The sequence below is a fragment of the Pongo abelii genome, chromosome 15 (genome assembly GCF_028885655.2).
Source record: "Pongo abelii isolate AG06213 chromosome 15, NHGRI_mPonAbe1-v2.0_pri, whole genome shotgun sequence".
Lineage (NCBI taxonomy): Eukaryota > Metazoa > Chordata > Mammalia > Primates > Hominidae > Pongo > Pongo abelii.
The window spans coordinates 23,706,425-23,727,636 of NC_072000.2; the positions used below are offsets into that span (position 1 = coordinate 23,706,425).

A 21,212-nucleotide genomic window follows, 5' to 3' on the forward strand; every position below is an offset into this window, starting at 1 on the left:
GTTATTCCTGAAACATATGTAGAAATTTTGCATACTTACTTGTTTGTACACACTGCTTCTCTCGGGCTACCACCTACTGGCCATTTTTCTACTCTCTAGCCCTACACAGAACATGTCAACTCATCTCAGAACTTGAGTAAAAGGGGAACAGCATTTGGGTCCCGCATCTCTACTGCCTCAAATGCTTACACATACTACTACCCCCATCTTCCCTAGTTGCTTTCAGCCATTTCTCAAGTTATTTTTATACCCCGCAAGCTCCTAATCACTCTTCTCTGACTCTAGGCCTCAAAATGACACCCAAAACTCATTTAAGACTCCATATGTGGTATAACAGACAGTACTTGTAATAAAAACTGTCTCTTGCTACCACAGGTTTCTTTGGTGCAGTCCACGAAGAGTGTTTTTGCAAACTATATCAGACTGGTTACCACTGACTTTAGCTTATCTACTAAGATTCTTAGTAATTTTCATATATGATGTTGAAGCTATACCTGAGAACGTTAGCCTTTTTGGACCAAAAGAATGGACTGAAAATTCTATCTTATTAGACTCAGCCTTTATGACTTCTTAGATAGATAGATAGATAGATAGATAGATAGATAGATAGATAGATAGATAAACTTCTCTCATCAATGCATTTCTATCATCCATTCTCTGAGGAGGCCTCTGCATTCTTTATAAATTTAATGAGTCATCAATGATATTCAAGGCACTGATCAAGAACTGAACAGGACTGGACCAAGAACAGAGATCTGAGCCACTTCACTAGAAGACTTCTCAATTCATCTGTATACATTAATGTGTTATAGCAATTCAGTTGTTGTTGTTTGAGACGGAGTCTCGCTCTGTCGCCCAGGCTGGAGTGCAGTGGCGCGATCTCGGCTCAATGCAACCTCCATCTCCCAGGTTCAAGCAATTCTCTGCCTCAGCCTCCCCAGTAGCTGTGATTACAGGTGCCTGCCACCACGCCCAGCTAATTTTTGTGTTTTTAGTAGAGACGGAGTTTCGCCATCTTAGCCAGGCTGGTCTTGAACTCCTGACCTCGTGATCCACCCGCCTTGGACTCCCAAAGTGGTGGGATTACAGGCGTGAGCCACCGTGCCCGGCCAATTCAATTGGTTATTGATCCTCACTCACATTTCTCCATTTTACAAGGATATTAAGATAAACTGTTATAAAACATGTCACTAGACTCTAAAGAAACTGAGTATCTAACTCTCTCTGGTCCTTCAGCCTAGTAACACTATTAGAACAGTATTGCTCTGTCATCTTGGACCATAGTGAAGACCACCCCTAGGGAATGACACAATGGGAAAATGGAAGAAAGCTGGTCTCTAACAACTTTGTGGAGTTGCCATTCCTGCCTTGGGCTGTCTATTGTTGGAATTCTTTTAACTGGGAGAGAAATAAACTACTTTGTATAAAGAAAAAAACGGGGGTATTACTCCAATAAATTGAAGGGATCCTAAAACCAAGAATACAAGCCTAGGGAGAATAAAGTAGGCCAAACTACGTGGTTATTTTTTTTTTTTCCAAACAAATTTAATTCTGTTCCAGCCCCCAAGAAGTGGAAGGACCTAAATTTCAAAAATAAAAATAAAAATTGCTAAAAATAAAAGCCATTACAAAATTAAGCCCCCTCCTTTAGCAATAAATACTGAACTGATATATACATATGAGGCTTAGGAAGGAGGCAACAACAGGAACCTTGGGGACTCTGTCCCATGGCAAGATCCCAAGACTTCTACCAATTCCATGCTCTTTGCTTAAAACATAGAGAGCAGTGGAAGAGACAGGAGAGATATGCCAGAAGAGTATGTGGCCCTGGAGAGAGCTGGAACGTGATGAGGACAGAGGAGACAGAAGAGATACGAAGTGTAATACAGGCAGGGAAAGAGAAAGTCTTCATTTAAAACATTCCTCCCATCCCTGCTGAATCACTGGGTGTGGCTGGACCGGCTGTCCAGGGCCTTGTCTCCTCTCCTCCACTCCCTGTTGAGCACGCAAGTCAAAGAAGGTCATTCACACTGTGGTCGCGATGCCACTGCGGCAACAGCCTGGCTGCTGGATCCCTGAGGCTTCCCATTCACCACTAGCAGGAGGGGCGTCTCCACTCGAACGCTGGAAAAGGAATAGTCCTAGAAAAGACAGACAGACAAAGGTTCACTACAGATTCCAAGATGGAAAAAGCTCCAACATGGGGATACACCACTTGCAACTTTCTGCACCACCTCCCACGTTGTATACCCCCTCTACTTCCATCTCACATCAGACAAAACTGAGCTAACAAAGGGGACGAAATTTTCCCAAAGTTTTCAATCTTCAGAAGGAAAACATGGAGCATGTAAGGTCATGTAGTGCCACTACAAGAATGAGACAGCTCTTTGATCCAAAAAAGGCAGGTTCCTGGCATTGCCTAACAAAAGAATGCAACCAACTCTCACAGAATCTGCCTTTTCCCGCGGTGTTTCCTGATAATTAACTAGATACACATAGCAGCCGACCAGAGCCAGTGGGAATCCTAAGAAAATCTCAGTCCAAATATTTATTAGGTCCTAATTTAATCCACCAAATACAAATTAAAGTTAATTCTCTTTTTTATATCAAGAGGAGGAAATAGAGTATGAAACAGAATGTAGCCGTTTTCCTAATAACAAAAAGGGTACCAGCTCACTTTATCAGTTCAAGTGTATTTTAAGTTGTAAAACATGTTAAATAATCTTCATCCAAAAAATATGGCAATGAGAGGCAGGCTCTTTTAAGTCCAAGTAAAGTAAATTTAAAAGTTCTCATAAACCAATTTTTTTTAAGTCTTCACAGAAATATCGACAAGTGACACAAAAAATGACAATTTATACAATAAATATAAATTAATATTCATGCTATATTTTCCATGTAAAATTAGAAAATAATTTTTCAAAGGTTTCCAACCAGAGTTGAGAAAAAAACTACAGAGAAACACTTATTTACATCCACTGTTGGTAGTGACAACTAACTAGTACAATTTTCCAAAGAATTATTTGGCAATATGTATCAAAAGCCTCAGAATTCTGCATACCCTTTGGACCCAGGAATCTACATTAGAAATTCATTTAAGGAACTAATCACAGATACAAGCAAAGATATAAAAATCCTCACTGTGTTTCTAATTTTTTTTTCTATTATAAAAGTACTAATCTAGATCTGAGGTCATCAAAGTCTTTCTGTAAAGGGCCAGATAGTAAATATTTTAGGCTTTGTAAGTCATATGGTCTCTGTTACAGAACAAGTCACCTCTGACCACTATAGTGCAAAAAGAGCAAATGAGTGTGGCTGTGTTCCAATAAAGCTTTATTTGTGGACACTGAAATCTGAATTTCCTGTAATTTTCACATATCACAAAATATTATGCTTCTGTCAATTTTTTTCATTTAAGAACACAGAAACCATTCTCTTTTTTTTCTTTTTTTTTTTTTGAGGCAAAGACTTCCTCTATCACCCGGGCTGGCATGCAATGGGACAATAATGGCTTACTGCAGCCTCAAACTCCTGAGATAAAGTGGGTCTCTCACTTCAACCTCCTTAGTAGCTGGGACTACAGGCATGTGCTACCATACCTGGCTAAGTTTTTTAACATTTTTTTGTAGAGACAGGGTCTCACTATGTTGCCCAGGCTAGTCTTAAACTCCTGGACTCAAGTGATCCTCCCACCTTGGCCTTCCAAAGTGCTGGGATTTTACGCATGAGCCACCATGCCCAGCCTAGAAACCATTATTAATAAAAACAAGCAGTGAGCCAGATTTGGTCAATGGGCTTTGCCAACCCCTGATCTAAATGGTTAAACAGTAGTTAAATATCTACATTCATAAGGTTTTTGGAAGAATTGAATGGGGCAAGGCAGGTAATAAAAACCCTTAGCACAGTGTCTAGCACTCAATTAAGTGTTAAATAAATGTTAACTATCATTACCATCTTCATCACCCCGTGTCTACTCAATGTGGTGAAATATGTAAAAACATAGGAAACATTCACAAACATTTGCATATAATATCTCACTAATGATTTAAAATATAGACATAAATATATGTGTATATATTTGTGAAAAGAAAAGACTTCAGGTATATACACCAAACTGTTAACAGTAAGTTAAAAGGCAGTAATATCTGAGTGATAATATAACACCTGAGTGACAATATTTCACTCCATTTTTTTATTTTTTTGCTTACCAGTTTACCTTTTTAGTAAAATATATATATATATAAAAATATACACACAAATATATATACACATAGCCTACACACATACTCACATATAATTATTCCTATATCTTTTATAAAAAGAGAAGCTTGGTTCTACTTTTAGAGCCTACGAGTTGGAAGAGAATCCTAGCCATTGCTCACCTTTCCTTTGTGCTGAATTCGGTGAAGTCGCAGGTTGGGCTCAGGGATGGCTACAGAGTCTCCAATGAGCACTCCCCAGCTCTGCACTATATTGTACACCATCACTGCATAGCAAGGTCCATCTGAATCTACCAGGCCAAATGTACTGCCAAGTAAAGACAGATTAGGAGAGAGGAAAACAAAAAGGTATGTGGGTAGGAAAGAAGAGCAGAAACAGTGGTTTAAAAATACTAGCAAAATGCTGGACTTAAAGTCAGTGATAGGTAATTAAAATAAAATATAAAATTTAACTTAGTTAATTAAATTTTAAAAATAAAATACTAGCAAAATAAACAAATGCTTTTTCTCAGTTACTCAGAAAACCTATGAGAGGTACCATCCTCCACTTTGTACATCTGAGTCTTCATTTTTCTGAAACTCATGAGTCACTCTGATAAGAACTTAGGACAAAGCACACTGAAGCCATTCAACAAATATTAATGATGAACTAGACCAACATGTTACAGTTGTAACATTATTCCTGATCTATCAATTTAACTATCATACCCTTAACCAAAGCCTCTAACCATCACTGTCTGTGTAGTTTAATTCCACAGACTTTCACCGAATACTACGTATGTGCCAGGCATTGTGTTTAGCAGTAAGATACCAATCCAGCTATGAATGACCTACAGTCTAGCAGGAGTCAGACAATGAAGTCATCGCTTACAGCACAGTGTACCAATCCAGCTATGAATGACCTATAGTCTAGCAGGAGTCAGACAATGAAGTCATCACTTACAGCACAGTGTACCAATCCAGCTATGAATGGCCCATAGTCTAGCAGGAGTCAGACAATGAAGTCATCGCTTACAGCACAGTGTACCAATCCAGCTATGAATGACCTACAGTCTAGCAGGAGTCAGACAATGAAGTCATCGCTTACAGCACAGTGTACCAATCCAGCTATGAATGGCCCATAGTCTAGCAGGAGTCAGACAATGAAGTCATCGCTTACAGCACAGTGTACCAATCCAGCTATGAATGACCTACAGTCTAGCAGGAGTCAGACAATGAAGTCATCGCTTACAGCACAGTGTACCAATCCAGCTATGAATGACCTACAGTCTAGCAGGAGTCAGACAATGAAGTCATCACTTACAGCACAGTGTACCAATCCAGCTATGAATGACCTACAGTCTAGCAGGAGTCAGACAATGAAGTCATCGCTTACAGCACAGTGTACCAATCCAGCTATGAATGGCCCATAGTCTAGCAGGAGTCAGACAATGAAGTCATCGCTTACAGCACAGTGTACCAATCCAGCTATGAATGACCTACAGTCTAGCAGGAGTCAGACAATGAAGTCATCACTTACAGCACAGTGTACCAATCCAGCTATGAATGACCTATAGTCTAGCAGGAGTCAGACAATGAAGTCATCGCTTACAGCACAGTGTACCAATCCAGCTATGAATGGCCCATAGTCTAGCAGGAGTCAGACAATGAAGTCATCGCTTACAGCACAGTGTACCAATCCAGCTATGAATGACCTACAGTCTAGCAGGAGTCAGACAATGAAGTCATCGCTTACAGCACAGTGTACCAATCCAGCTATGAATGACCTACAGTCTAGCAGGAGTCAGACAATGAAGTCATCACTTACAGCACAGTGTACCAATCCAGCTATGAATGACCTATAGTCTAGCAGGAGTCAGACAATGAAGTCATCGCTTACAGCACAGTGTACCAATCCAGCTATGAATGGCCCATAGTCTAGCAGGAGTCAGACAATGAAGTCATCGCTTACAGCACAGTGTACCAATCCAGCTATGAATGACCTACAGTCTAGCAGGAGTCAGACAATGAAGTCATCGCTTACAGCACAGTGTACCAATCCAGCTATGAATGGCCCATAGTCTAGCAGGAGTCAGACAATGAAGTCATCACTTACAGCACAGTGTACCAATCCAGCTATGAATGGCCCATAGTCTAGCAGGAGTCAGACAATGAAGTCATCACTTACAGCACAGTGTACCAATCCAGCTATGAATGACCCATAGTCTAGCAGGAGTCAGACAATGAAGTCATCGCTTACAGCACAGTGTACCAATCCAGCTATGAATGACCCATAGTCTAGCAGGAGTCAGACAATGAAGTCATCGCTTACAGCACAGTGTACCAATCCAGCTATGAATGGCCCATAGTCTAGCAGGAGTCAGACAATGAAGTCATCACTTACAGCACAGTGTACCAATCCAGCTATGAATGACCTACAGTCTAGCAGGAGTCAGACAATGAAGTCATCGCTTACAGCACAGTGTGATTGGTGCTAGAATAGCTTTTCCCTTGTGCTGAATTCAATGAAGCCACAGATTGGACTGTGGGAGCCCAGGGGAGAAATATCTAAATCAAAATTGGAAAGCAGGAAGATTTCCTGGAAGAGGTGACGCTCTAAGTGAATCTTAAAGGGTAAAAAACCAGCTGGGTTAAAAGAGAAAAATTAATCCTCGGTAAAAATTTTAAAAACCTCTGAGGGGATAGGAACAGAGATTGACTTGGAGGGAACATGAGGGAACTTCCCGGAATGGTGGTAATGATCTCTATTTGTGTTATACAGATATTTTCCATTTGTTAAAAGCTATGAAATGTAAGCTTAAAATTGTACATTTCATTGTATGTAAATTTTACATAAAAAGAAAAAATTGAAACAAATACTGAACTCATGCTAATGTATGAGTCAATGACTGCATGCTGAAGTATGTAAAGTATATTGATCTCTGCAATTTACTCTGATAGCAGGATAAACAGACTGATATGTAATAAGCTAAGTAAAATAAAATGTTAATGGTAGAATGTAAGTGGCTGAGAACACAAATGTTTAATGTAAAATTCTTTCAACTTAGCTGTATGTTCAAAAATTTTTATAACAAAATGTTGGGGGCAGAAGAGGATGTTAGCTATGCCAAGAAGAAGGTAGAGATTATCCAGGCAGAGTAACTGCATGTAAGACACAGAGGCAGGAAAACAGCTGCTCTAAAACCAACAAAATTGTTCCACGGTTGAAACAAAAGGCACAGGTGGGAAAGAGACAGAAGATAATGGGAAGAGAAGCAGGGAGCAAATCATGAAGGACTTTGTATGCTAAGCTAAGTAGTTCACACTTTATCCTAAAAGCTACATATAGTACCAGTAAGGGATCTTAAATAAGAAGTAGCAACTTTCAGATTTACATCTAAGAAACATTTCTCTGGCAGCACTGTGGAACACTGGAGAAAACCAGAGAATCAGGGAGACCTATTTGGAGAAGTGATAAGGGGGTGAATTAAGGTGGTAAACACAGAGAAGTCAAGTCTATAGGACAAAAAAGGCAAATATTTTTGGAGAATGGAGAAGCCTATTTTTCCAAAAGTCTTAATCAAGTGACTGAGAGGTGATACCATTCATTCACAAGGAATCCAGGAGGAGAAGCAGGTTTACAGAGAAAGATTTAGGTGAGTAATACTGAAATAGTGAGTTAGAGATTTCTTATTGGAACCCAGAGGCAGTTGGTTATAGGAATCCAACACTTGGAAATGAAGCTTGGGCTGGAGATATATCTGTGAGCATATAGGAGGCTGCCAAAGCCTTGGGTTTATATGCCATCACAAGGCAAGATGATCTATAGATAGGATGGAGAAGAATCACACTCATGCCATCACGTGACACACCTGAATTCACAGGAAATTTTGCAATCAAGCAATGCACTCTCCTGATGAATCCAGTCAAAGCCTCGGAATCCTTCTACACAGTATGTCAGGCAACCACTGATAAGTGATCAAAGTTGGCAACTATAGGCCATCCTGGTATAAAGAGAAAAAAGGAAAAAAACAAAAATAGAGTCCTCGGAACCTAAGATTTAAAAGTTGGGCAGAAAAAGAGAAACCAAGAAGTGGCAAAATATCTATTTGTTCTCAAGGTCCTCCAAAACCTACCTTTGTCTATATCCCTTTCTAATTCTTCTCAGCTCTAGGATTTGCTCTAGTTAACTAAACTGTTCTCAACTATCTTTTTGCCCTTCAACTCATCAAACACACAAACCCCTAGAAAATGCCATGGAGAAAGCTGGGGCATATAATGGGAATTGTGAATATTTCTGTTTAGATGGAACAGAAGGGATGTGAAAGGCAATAGTGAGAGATAAGTCAAAATGTTTTGGAACCACGCAATAGAAGTTGCTGGATCCAGTGCCTAGAAAGACAATGGTGATCCTAGGAAAATAACAATTTCAGTAGAAAAGAGAAAGGGAAACCAGTCGACCAGGGATTAGGAAGTGAGTGAAGGACCAAGGAGTGGTGGCATTCACTAAACCCTAACTTTTCAAGATCCAAAAATTTTCTAAATAAATATTCTTAATTCATTTCCTCTGCTGCTAGACGCACCTGCACCTGGGTCCTTTACATTTCTTTTTTCTCACTCCCTATGACACATATACTACACACTCAATAAATATTTGTTGAATGACATCTAAGACAATCTCCCAACCAGACTTTAAATTATAACTCAAAGCTCACAATTCAGAACTGCCTAAGTATACCTAAGTACAAACAGGACTAAGAATTTGTCCTCCTTCAACTTCTATGATCATGAAAATGCAAAGGGACAGAAGAATTTTGAGGTTTCTGTCTTACAAAAAAATATGTCCTGCCAAATTTCAACTATGGTTATAGGAATCCACATAGCACCAAACTCAGGGATAAAAATGGGCAGTGACAGAATCTACAAAAGCCTCTGATCAAAAGATTGTTAAACATCACCCAGACAATATCTGCCCATGGGACAGTCACAGAAGGAAATCAGAAGTCACAAATCTGTGACCACTGACAATCTCCTCAACTGCCAGGGAAAGAACAGAAAGTGAGAGCAATTAGTTCAAAAGGGTAAAACGGGGGAAATCCAAGAGAAACTCACAAGGGGACTTTCTCCTCTGTGGTAAGGCTAAATACCACCTTTCCCAGGATGACGGCACCGCTGTTCACCCCAGGCTGAAGCGTACTCAGTGGCTTGAGCTCCAGGGTCACTTTCTGCCCAGAGGCTGACTGATAGTGCCCATCACCGCAAGGGCCTAGATGGGCTGGGCGCAAGCTTCCCAGCATGCTCTGCAGCTTTTTGGTCTTCACCTTTCCCTGCAAAGAAGGGGAAATAGGTAAGAAGCTGAAAACTAGTCGCCTTCCTTGAGATTCTAATCCTTCCCTCCAATCCACTTCTATAGGATCACTACCTCCTAAACCTATTTATTCTTATTTTATTGACCCATGGCAAAAATTTTTTTAAAAAGTAGAATTCAGCCCTTCAGACATTTTTACCTTACTCTCAAGGAGGCTGGTTAATCTATCCAGGAATTCCAGAAGTTGTTGCTCTCGTTGCCGGGGCTCTGGCCAGGCAGGGTCCAGGGCTGCAGCCCGAGAGAAGCCCTCCAGGGCCTCCCCATAACTCTCTTCATATTTATGCAACTGTACAAGAAGTATATCCCAATTATAAGTATATCCAAACAAACTATCCCGAAGGAATAATGGCACCATGGGCTAGGAATCTAGAGAAATAAACTGTTTTCCTTCCTGGTTATTTTCCTGTGCTACAACAAACAGCCTGAAGAGCTGGTAACACCTTACATCTTTCTTCCTAGCCAAGATGATCACAACCCCAAAGATGGAATCATTTCAAAGAAGCTAATTTCCAAACTCTAAAATAGTTAAGTTGTATATATTGGGTCACTTGACCTTTATATTTACTTAACATTTCAGAAGTCTTCTAAAAGATCCCCCCACTCTCTACATATTCTTCCACCTCCTAAGCCCCTTCTCCTTTCCCTCCAGTGACTACACCAGATACTGAAGCCAAACCGAGCTAGCTATTTATAAAAATAGCATGGCTTTCCTCTCGCAGTCTGTACCCAATCTTGTCCCTATGCAAACTCAGTTATCCTCACAAGTTAAGACCTAGGTGTCTTATTTATTTGACCCTCAGATGACTACACCCCAAAGGTCTTACCGTCGCCCTGTTCAGATGAAGGTCAGGATTGCTAGAAGCTTTTCTGTCAACCTTCTCCTATAATGGGATGAAAAGATTATCAGTGGATCCTGTCTCAATGTTAAGGACTGACATGCCCAACATGTCCTACGCCTCCTCTTTCTAGAGAAATGGAAGTTTCTTCCTTGCCAAAATGTTATCTATACCACAGAAGCAGCTACCGTATAACAGTGTGGGTATCTTAGTCCCTAAAACCTTAGGGATATAAGTGTTTTTGTATGTGTGAGACTTTAAAATATTATTATAATTTATCCATGTAGTATTATAAAGATAGAATAAATCTTTATATAAATGAAATATGTGGGCCGGGCACAGTGGCTCACGCCTGTAATCCCAGCACTTTGGAAAGCCAAAGCCAGCAGATCACCTGAGGTCAGGAGCTCAAGACCAGACTGGCCAACCTGGTGAAACACTGTCTCTACTAAAAATACAAAAATTAGCTAGGCATGGTGGCATGCACCTGTAATTCCAGCTACTCAGGAGGCTGAGGCAGAATTGTTTTAACACGGGAGGTGGAGGTTGCAGTGAGCCGAGATCGCACCACTGCACTCGAGCCTGGGTGACAGAGTGAGACTTCATCTCAGAAAAATAAATAAATGAATGAAATAGGTGAAATCATTTTGACTTTTAAAAATTTAAATAGTGAAGTGCTGGTAATAAATGAAGAAAGGCTAGGATAGAAATGGTGTTCATTTAATGCATTTCCTCTGCCCATAAACCTGGCTCCAGACACATGCGGAATCATGTTTCTACATCCAAGTTCCCTTAAAACACACATAGAAAGCCAAATTCAGACTCTAACTAAAATAAATGGCCAGAAAAAGTTTTTTTTTTAAACAGATAAAATAGATAGCCAGACACCACAAGACAGTGCAGACCGTGCGCTGTGAAGCAACTGCTGGCTATGTTCATGACTATGCTTATTGTATTTTTTTAATTCTCTTCATTACCTGGCGCATTGTAAAAGCACAAACAACATGAATTGTTTAAATGGTTGGTTCAGATACGTTTACAAATGCAGGTCTGGGCGAAAAACTTCAGATTAAAAAGAGATGACCAGGCACGGTGGCTCACACTTGCAATCCCAACACTTTGGGAGACCGAGGCTGACGGATCACCTGAGGTCAAGAGTTCAAGACCAGCCTGGCCAACATGGTGAAACCCCGTCTCTACTAAAAATACAAAAATTAGGCAGGCATGGTGGCGCGTGCCTGTAACACCAGCTACTCCAGAGGCTGAGGCAGGAGCATCACTTGAACCTGGGAGACGGAGGTTGCAGTGAGCCGAGATCGTGCCACTGCACTCCAGCCTGGATGGCAGAGTGAGACTGCGCCTCAAAAAAAAAAAACATTAAAAAGTGACTATTTAGCAGAAGCCAAATACAAAATGTTGAAGGAATATACCACACTATTCTTTAAAATGTAAATATTCACCAAATTAAGAAATTAGAGTAAAATATAATTGCTCTAAAAGTTCCGTGACTGAAAAAGGGCAGTTTAAAGTCAAAGGTAGAGTTGCGGGGAGGGTGGCAGGAGGGGGTGAAAAACAAATTTAAAAGGGCAGTCCCTGAATTGCAAACATGAACATACAGTAACTGTGTTCTTTATTCTACCACAGGGAGCAGAATAAGTAATGATAAGCTAAAAAGCAATTCTCTATATCAAGAGAAGCAAAAGAAGAAAGGTAAATATGAGAGCTAAATAAAAAGTGCTCAGAGGACCAATGTGAAGTCAGAAGACAATTCTAATAATGAGAAAAAAGGCACTCAAAGTCTGAGGGAAAGCCCTATGCAAATACCCATCAACATTAAAATGCTTGAAAACCTAAATAAATTACTTGAAAACCTAAATAACCTAATTCACTTAATTCCTAGGAAATGACACAGAACAAGCTACACATTGTTTTCTCTTTTAGCCCATGGGAAATCCAGAGCCATAATATTATCTAACTGTTAATCTGGGGATAGCACTTAATTTACACTGAAGTATAAGTTTTCACTGTTCTTTAAAATGAATGTACAAAAATATTAATAAGCATTATTTTAATAGGCTTTTTTCCCATTAAAAAAAGATGAACACGTTGAGGCAGCTCTGTGATTTGGTTATATATGTGTGTAAGAAACCTAGACAGGTCAAGGAGCTATCCAGCACCAATGCAACATAATGCAAGTGGTTCCTAACACTCAAGTTATAAGAAGTCAGTCATCTCTGCAGACACATCTTTGCAAAATCACAAAAATGAGATGCCAGCAAACACTGCCACTGCCCATGATGCTTGCTAAAGGGCCACAAAGAAGACTGAACAATGCTTTTGTTTCTGTTGTTGCCTATTCATCTGGCCTGGTGACCATAAGTACTTACTGCTTGGGCATAGGCACTGAGGGCTTGCTGGGAGATCTTAGGGTTCTGGCCAGTAGAGAAGTAAAGGGAAAGATATGAATTCCCAAGAATATCTGAAAGAGAAACACAGTGACAAATCATCTCAGAATCCAAGTTCAAGATATGACTTATTTTGATCATTCTTGAAAGTATATTTGAAAGGTCCCACAAGAAACCCAAACCAGGAATGACACGATACTTAGTATACCCAAAATTCCACTAGGATAGAGCACCAAGGACACCAAATTGAAATTTGAACAGACTGTACAAAAGCCCTGCCTTGCTTACATGAAAACTAGGATCAAAAGACCGAAGAGTTCCTAGAAAAGCAGTTCCCCAAAATGTCTTTTGTGTGTCTTCAAAACAAAGATGCCCTCTCTGGCTTAAACCTCAGAATCAGACTCAAAAGATGGACTGCAAATGTTGCTCTGATTGAAAACATCTGCTCTAGAAACCTGTTGGAGATCTTTTGAGAGCACTCACACCAGGAGCGGCCATCACGGACATCCATCTGAACAGCCAACTTAGCCTGTCGGACACTGTCCATGACATGGTGAGAATGTTCATCTTCAGTGTCAGTCCGCAGCTGGCGAAGCACCATTGACAGGTTTTGCAAGGAGACTTTGTTTCTGCACTGCAAATAGAAAAGGCACATACTCAATCTTCCTGATTCTACCTCCCCTTTCCAGATCTATTCTGAACTCAATCTTCTAAATCTAATTTTTTACCTTTTTAATTTTTTTGTTTTGTTTTGTTTGAGGTGGAGTCTTGCTCTGTCACCCAGGCTGAAGTGCAATGGCACGATCTCGGCTCACTGCAACCTTTGCCACACGAATTAAGTCATTCTCCTGCCTCAGCTTCCCAAGTAGCTGGGACTACAGGTATGCACCACCATGCCCAGCTAATTTTTGTATTTTTAGTAGAGACTGAGTTTCACCATGTTGGCCAGGCTGGTCTTGAACTCCTGACCTCAAGTGATCTGCCCGCCTCAGCCTCCCAAAGCGCGGGATTACAGGTGTGAACCACCGCGCCTGGCCGTATTTTTCTTTTTGTGACAGGGTCTCACTCTGTTGCCCAGGAAGGAGTGCAGTGGCACGATCTCGGCTCACAGCAACCTCCACCTCCTGGGTTCAAGTGATTCTCGTGCCTTGGCCTCCTGAGTAACTGGGATTACAGGAACGCAATCCCATGCCCAGCTAATTTTTGTATTTTTTGGTAGAGGCAGGTTTCACCATGTTGGCCAGGCTGGTCTCGAACTCCTGACCTCAAATGATCTCCCCACTTTGGGCCCAAAGTGCTGGGATTACAGCCATGAGTCACCACGTCTGGTCCATATATATATATATATATATATATATATATATATACTTTTTTTTTTTTTTTTTTTTTTGTAGAGACAAGGTCTCACCATGTTGCCTAGGCTGGTCTCAAACTCCTGAGCTCAAGTGATCCTCCTGCCTCGGCCTCTCAAAGTGCTAGGTGCAAGCTACCACATCCAGCCCTAATTTTTTCATCTAAATTCTTGCTGCCATCTGTATCTTCAACCCCCATCTATAAGGATCAGCTTAGCTGCTAGCTTTTCTTCACTTCCTTTCTCTCCCTGAACCTGATCCTATCATCATCTTCCTTTCCCAGGCCCCTGCCTCTATTTCCCTCATTCAGGTCTGCTCTCTGACCTTTCCTCCCTCCTGATTCTGTCCTAGTTCAATTTCAGTTCTACTCTGGTATTCACGTCCTAGGGAAACTCATAGAACCAAAGAAATTCATCCTTCCCATCTGTGCTTTCCAAAGGGATAGGGGGCAGCTCACATGGGTGAGGGCTCCTGAGAAGCAGGTGTGGGCAGCTGCAACATCCCCTTTTTTCCAGTACACCTCACCCAGCTGGTTCCAGGCTTCCACCAGCTCGGGCTCCAGCTTCACAGCCTTTGACAGAAGCTCCTCAGCCTTAGGGCTATAGTCAGGAGTCACATTTAGTGCTTTCCCAGTTAGCATTAGAACTTGTGCCTTGCCCTGGACAGAACCTAAGAGGAAGAAAAAAAGATAAAGTGGGAAAAAACAAGCAATCTTACACTTAAAGACCAGGGCACTTTCTCTCAAAAAATAACTACACATCAGTTTTAGGAATAAAAAGAGTTGAGGAAAATATTCATCAAAAAACCATTTATTGAAAGCTCACCATAGGCAGAGTGCTATGTTAGCTAATTAGGCAACAAAGAAAGCACTATTTCTAGAGCTTCTGCCATCTGTTTCTTGGGCCCCTATCTACAAGGATCAGCTTGGTTGCTAACTTTCCTAGAGGGGTTTACAATCTGGTGGAGAAGACAAAGCATAAACATGGAAAATTAAAACCATGAAAAAGAACATATGGCATTAGCACAATGAATGGGCTTAACAAGTGAAGAGAAGATGAGTCAGGACAAATAGTTATTGTTAAAACAAAATAGAGAGAGAGAGAGAAGAAAAGACCCTCAAGGTTAGAAAATGATACAAACAAAGACACAGAATCAGAAGTACATGTGGCCATGTTCACGGGAGAACAGACGGTTCAACCTGGATGAAACAGAAAGTTCCTCTACAAGTAATTAGTCAGAGATAAGGTTAGAAAACAGAGTAAAACAATGGACACTTAAATACCAGGTTAAGGGGGTTAGATTTCAGTCAGTCAATAGCAGGAATCTTTAAAGATACCTGAGCAAAAAGGCAGATGAGAGGATAAGGTTAAATGCATGAAGTAAAGATTCAGAATGATAGCCATGGCCATGGTATTATATAAGTGGATTTGAAAGTAAAAGAAATTAGAGGCAGAAAGTCAGATTACTGCAATAGTTCAAGTAAGTATGCTCTTTCATTTCATGCCATTTGCTATAATCAAATTTTAGGAAAACTGGCTTAGGGAATGAAAGGTTGCACGGGGGCCCTGAGAAGTAATATTACGTTGTACTACCCTATAGCAGTAACAGATAGGATACCAAAGAATCTATGAGGAGGGAGCAAAGGTCAATCACATTTCACTGAAGGATGGGGTTTGTACAATCTCTAGGGCTCATACCCACTACTTCTTCCATCTGCTGTAGGGTCTTCTCCATCTCCTTCCGCACATCCTGTTGCTTCCTCCCAGCATCCTCAACACTATGTGTCTCGAAATAGCAGTCTCGAAATGAATAGAGCTGATCCACTAGTTCCTAAAAAGTATGACAATGGAACCATTAAGTGGAGAGATCACCGGACAGGGAAACTTGAAACTGGCTAGCCACACCAGCTCTTGGTCTAGAAATACCAATTCTCTTTCTCACCTATGAATGGCACAACAGGCAGGTGGACAGGTTTACCAAAATGCCACAAATCATGAGGAAGAGCAGCCAGTACCCCAGGCCAGCTCTCATGGTCCCATGTTGTCCCATGCCAGTGTCTGTACTGTGATGACCATTTTCTCTCTGCCTCAGCAGGGCTTCTAATATGACTAAGCACTTCACATTCCACAGTCATGAGGAGGGAAACACTGCAACTTAAGATAAACTAAAAGTGAGTAGATCATTCTATATGATCCTGGTCCTCAAAGAATAACACTTTGAAATTTACCCTTAAAGTTGGACTTCTCAACTAAAACCATTTTATCCCTGATTTTTCATATGCTGAGATCTGAAAATACAATACAACCTTTGTGAATATAATAAACATGTTAGAGAGTCATTGTTTTCCACCACAAACATACCAATTTGAACTTGGTAACTTTGGTATTTTTGCAGCATTTTGTTCTTTTAAACGCTTATTGTGGTTTTGTTTAGTTTGATTTTTTTGTCAAGCCATCTTCTGGCTGTCTTGGATTTTTTACAAATAAATATTCTCTTTCCTCTTAAATGCCTGAGTCTTCCTGTCATACCAGGCAAAGCTTTTCTACTACAGGTCAAGCATCCCTAATCCAAAAATCTGAAATCCTCCAAAATCCGAAACTTTTGAAACGCTGACACCACAAGTAGAAAATTCCACACCTGACACACAGTCAAAATGCAGTCAAAACATTGTTTCAGGCACAAAATTATTAAAAATATTGTATCAAATTATTTTCAGCCTATGTGTATAAAGTGTAAATTAAACAATTTTTTTTTCTTTTTTAAAAGACAGGGTCACCAGGCGCGGTGGCTCATGCCTGTAATCCCAGCACTTTGGTAGTCCAAGGCAGACAGATCATGAAGAGATCGAAACCATCCTGGCCAACATGGTGAAACCCGGTCTCTACTAAAAATACAAAAATTAGCCAGGCATGGTGGCGCACACCTGTAGTCCCACCTACTCGGGAGGCTGAGGCAGGAGAATCGCTTGAACCTGGGAGGCAGAGGTTGCGGTGAGCCAAGATCGCGCCACTGCCCTCCAGACTGGCAACAGAGCGAGACTCCGTCTCAAAAAAAAAAAAAACAAAAAGAGACAGTCTCGTAGGTTGCCCAGGCTGGTCTCAAACTCCTGATTTCAAGCAATGCTCCCACCTCAGCCTCCCAAAGTGCTGGGACTACAGGCATAAACCACCAAGTTTCATATTTAGATTTGGGTCCCATCCCCAAGTTATCTCATTATGTATATGCAGATATTCCAAAATTCAAAAAAACCCAGAATCCAAAAAACTTCTAGTCCTAAGCATTTCAGATAAGAGATACCCTATTCTTCCCTGAAACTGAATAGATAGCAGCAGAAATATATAATCACTTCCCATCGAGTATAATCAACAATCTTCACAACACATCCTGAATTCATCCACCTGTCTCCGTCTCACTATGACCATTCCTGGATGACATCAGCTTCGTTACTTGCCTGGACTGCAAGAGCTTCTTAACCAGTCATCTTGTTTCTCTTCTCTCCCATTCTCCTCACTGTAGTGGGAGTGATCTTATAAAAAACTTACATCATATCACAAACCTTCAAATAGTTTCCCGTTGCAGACAGAATAAAACCCAAGTCCTTATCATGACCTAGAAGACTGTACAAGCTGACCTACCACCACCCATCCTGACACAAACTTCACTTCTCACCATTCTCTCTCCTACAATACTCAAGCCAGAGTTACCTTCATGCAGTTTCTCAAACCCATCAAGCTCAGCCCACCTGGAAGCCCTTATGCCTGGACACTTTCTCCAGATCTCTGCATAACTTATTCCTCATCATCATTTAGATCTTAGATCAAATATCAATTCCAGAAAGGTTTTCCCTAATTACTCAACCCAAATGAATCCCTTCCTTCTCTCCTGTACTGTTAAATCATACTCTTATTTTTCTTCATACTTATTTAAAATCATGTGGCCTATCATTAATTGTCTATTGTCTGCCTCCACCACTGAAATGTAAACTCCAGGAGGGAAAGGGCTTTAATCTGTTTTATTTCGAGCTACACCTGAGCACCAGAACGGGACTTGGGACATTGATAGGCTCTAATTCACTACACTTGATTGAATTAACTAACTATCCCTGTTCTAACAAATACATATGTGCTATACTTAATTTAAAATCCTATCCAGAATGAAGGGAACAGACTAGCACCCTCTGCAGTAATGCTTTTCAAATTTTATGTATTATATCCAAGACCCGGCCTGCAGAGACTCTGATTTTAACAGTTTAGCAGAACTCAAAATTCTACATTTTTAACAGGCACCCCAGATGACTGTAATGAAACTGTAAAACACACTTTGAGAAATATCCTTTTATACATTCCTTTTACACTAAAATGTCTTTAACAATGAAATCAAAGTTTACCACCATCTCCATGAACAGCAACACCATTATCTAATCCTTTTCCTCTTCTCTACTTCACTCCTTTATTCCATTCCTGCACCGACCCCACCCCAAGATAACGGAAGTATCCTCTCCCAAGCTGCTTAGTACATTTACCACAAATGAACCTAGGAAAAGACAATTCTCATAAAAAATTACAGCCAATTTCCTTTTGTCCTGCATTCAACATGGCTGCAAATTAAGAGTTTTAGAGAGGGGCTTATTGATTGGTTTTAGTTGTTAAACCAAACACTCAAGTTGTTTGGTTTTATTGTTTGGTTTTGTTTTCCCCTGGACTGAACGTTTTTAGAAACTTATTTTCTCATGGCAAAATCAATACATGTAAGTTGTTGAAATTCAAATAGATACATGTAAAAAACAGAAAGTAAAACATTCCCCCAAACAACCTCAGTGATAACCACTGATTTGTATACCTTTTCAGATTTTTTCTGTGCATATACAAACATATATACACAAATAATGTTTCTAATATAGAACCAGAATTGAGAATCTCTGATTTCAGCCAGTCACAATTAGGGAATAAAATGAAGTTAATCCAAATCAGCTGGAACACTCTAAAAAGTGTTACTATTTTAATGTACTCAAGAACAAAGAAATTTCACCAATATTTAAACTTGTGCGTTAAACACCTTTAGGCAAGTTACAAGCCTGTCATAGTTCTCTAATACTTAAGTTACAGGCTGTCTTAGAACGAAGAACTGAGTTCCTGAGGTTTAAGGAAAATCGTGGGTTCTTAAAGGCAAAGACCCAAGCAACTAGTTAACGCCTCCCTACCAAGTCCAAAAGACTAGTCTTACTCAGAAGCACGGTCACCTGTGGACTACGTGGAGTCTGGACCCCTCTGCATCAGACCCCAAAGTGGAATTACACAGGTTGAAAGAAATCAAAACTGCAATCCTAAGGGGAGTAACCAGGATACTTGCAGTGCAGGTCATTAGCGTGATTGTTGCCAAATTCATAGCAGAAAGGTGTTAAATGGCTTTTGTAGGGATCAAAACAACGTGATAATAGTTCATGCAGATCTGCCACACACACGTATATGCTATTCGCTATGGATGAATCGAGAAAACAACGTCCTCTCTAAAAATGTACATGAATAGTCAGGAGCAACAAATCCTCTTCCATACAGGACTGAAATTAATCGCAGTCAGGTCGGCAGCAGGGGGTTCCAACACACTGGGAGGCTCCCTGGCTGGCTGTGGCTGCACCCTCGAGGGTTGTTATAGTAACCACACAGACGCACGCAGCTTCGCGTGTGTGCCGAGGAATTCGCGGGCAGTACTGGACTCCCTGCTTCATTCGGAGTAACAAAAACACATACAGAATTTAATCTACGGCCCCACCTGCAATTTCTGCAAGATCGGCTTGACTTCTTCCTCTTCATCAGCCATCATCTCCCGGCCACTCCACCCCCAACTTTATAACCACAAAGACGCATGCCCTCTCTCACCGCGGAACCACAGCGACATCTGGCGCTCTGGAGGCTTTTCTGCCCCCGAAGGGCTTTGCTTCAAACCAACTTAACCATTTCCACAGAGATGCTCTACAATCACTTGTGAGTTCATAAACTTCTTTCTTTCCCAGATCCTGGAAACAAAATGTCCTCAGCTTAATTTGTATATTCTTGTTTCATATCTTCCTACTTATTTATACTAAGATTATAATACTCCATAAAGAAGAGAGTTTAAGAAGTGCACACCTGTGTTGTTTGAAATTTCGAAAGCCATGTAGTACAATAGCTACTTTACTCAATCTTTTCCAAACTTTGCAATAATTTTCTATGTATGATTAATTTTATCATTTTAATGCACTATCTTAATAAATACTACACTTGGGATGGCTCATAAAAACCACCATGCTCTAAATGCCTCCATATTTATAGACAACATCCAGAAGGATATATAAGAAAGGATGACTGTCTCTGCAGAGGGAAACACAGAAACTGGGGAACTGTGGGTGAGCGAAGAAAATTTTCACTGCCTGCCCTTTTGAATTTTCTTGCCATCTATATGTATCACCTATTCAAATATAAACATAATTTTTAAATAAAAAATTATTTTTTCTTCTACATAGTCTCTGGAAAGAGACACAAGACACTGGCAAGACTGGCAAGACTATTGCTTACAAAGAGCAGAAGTGAGTGGCTGGAGCAAAAATGAGTGACTAGTGAACTGGGGTAGACTTTTCACTCTATGCCTTTTTTGTAACTTTCAAGTTTGTACCTTGTGAATAAATTAAACTTGTGAATAAATCTTTTAAAGTGTCATGTAATATTCCTGGCAGTTTTGCTTTACCTTTTTAGTTTTAATTACAGCTTCAAGCTGATTCTGTGAACCTAACAAAGAAGCAAAACGTTCAAGGCAGAAATCATGAACGTACATAAAATCATTTCCTCAAATCATTTTCCAACATAAAGGAAATAGTTTGTATTGTAACCTATAAATCTATGTCGTTAGCTATAAAATAGGGAGGGATGTTTTAAAACTTTTTTTTTTTTTTTTTGAGATGGAGTCTCACTGCGTAGCCCAGGCTGGAGTGCAATGGCGCCATCTCGGCGCACTGCAACTTCCGCCTCCCGGGTTCGATCGATTCTCCTGCCTCAGCCTCCCGAGTAGCTGGGACTACA

General features: G+C 40.5%; 1 protein-coding gene across 3 annotated transcripts; it reads right to left on the bottom strand.

Moving 5' to 3' along the window:
* Window positions 1–1,523: 1,523 nt before the first annotated feature.
* Window positions 1,524–20,081, bottom strand: TTC5 (tetratricopeptide repeat domain 5). Of its 3 annotated transcripts, none has more exons than XM_063715419.1 (10): window positions 19,930–20,081; window positions 15,858–15,990; window positions 14,618–14,829; window positions 13,292–13,442; window positions 12,791–12,882; window positions 10,392–10,448; window positions 9,707–9,853; window positions 9,312–9,526; window positions 4,383–4,527; window positions 1,524–2,141 (listed from the first exon to the last, which is right to left on the bottom strand). In XM_063715419.1, exons 1-10 carry the CDS (start codon window positions 19,978–19,980, stop codon window positions 2,022–2,024), a joined length of 1,323 nt encoding a protein of 440 aa, XP_063571489.1. In that variant the 5' UTR covers window positions 19,981–20,081; the 3' UTR covers window positions 1,524–2,021. The 3 variants fall into 3 exon arrangements, with proteins under 3 accessions (XP_063571489.1, XP_063571491.1, XP_063571490.1); XM_063715421.1 differs by lacking the exon at window positions 19,930–20,081 and adding an exon at window positions 16,102–16,836; XM_063715420.1 differs by lacking the exon at window positions 9,707–9,853.
* Window positions 20,082–21,212: the final 1,131 nt, after the last annotated feature.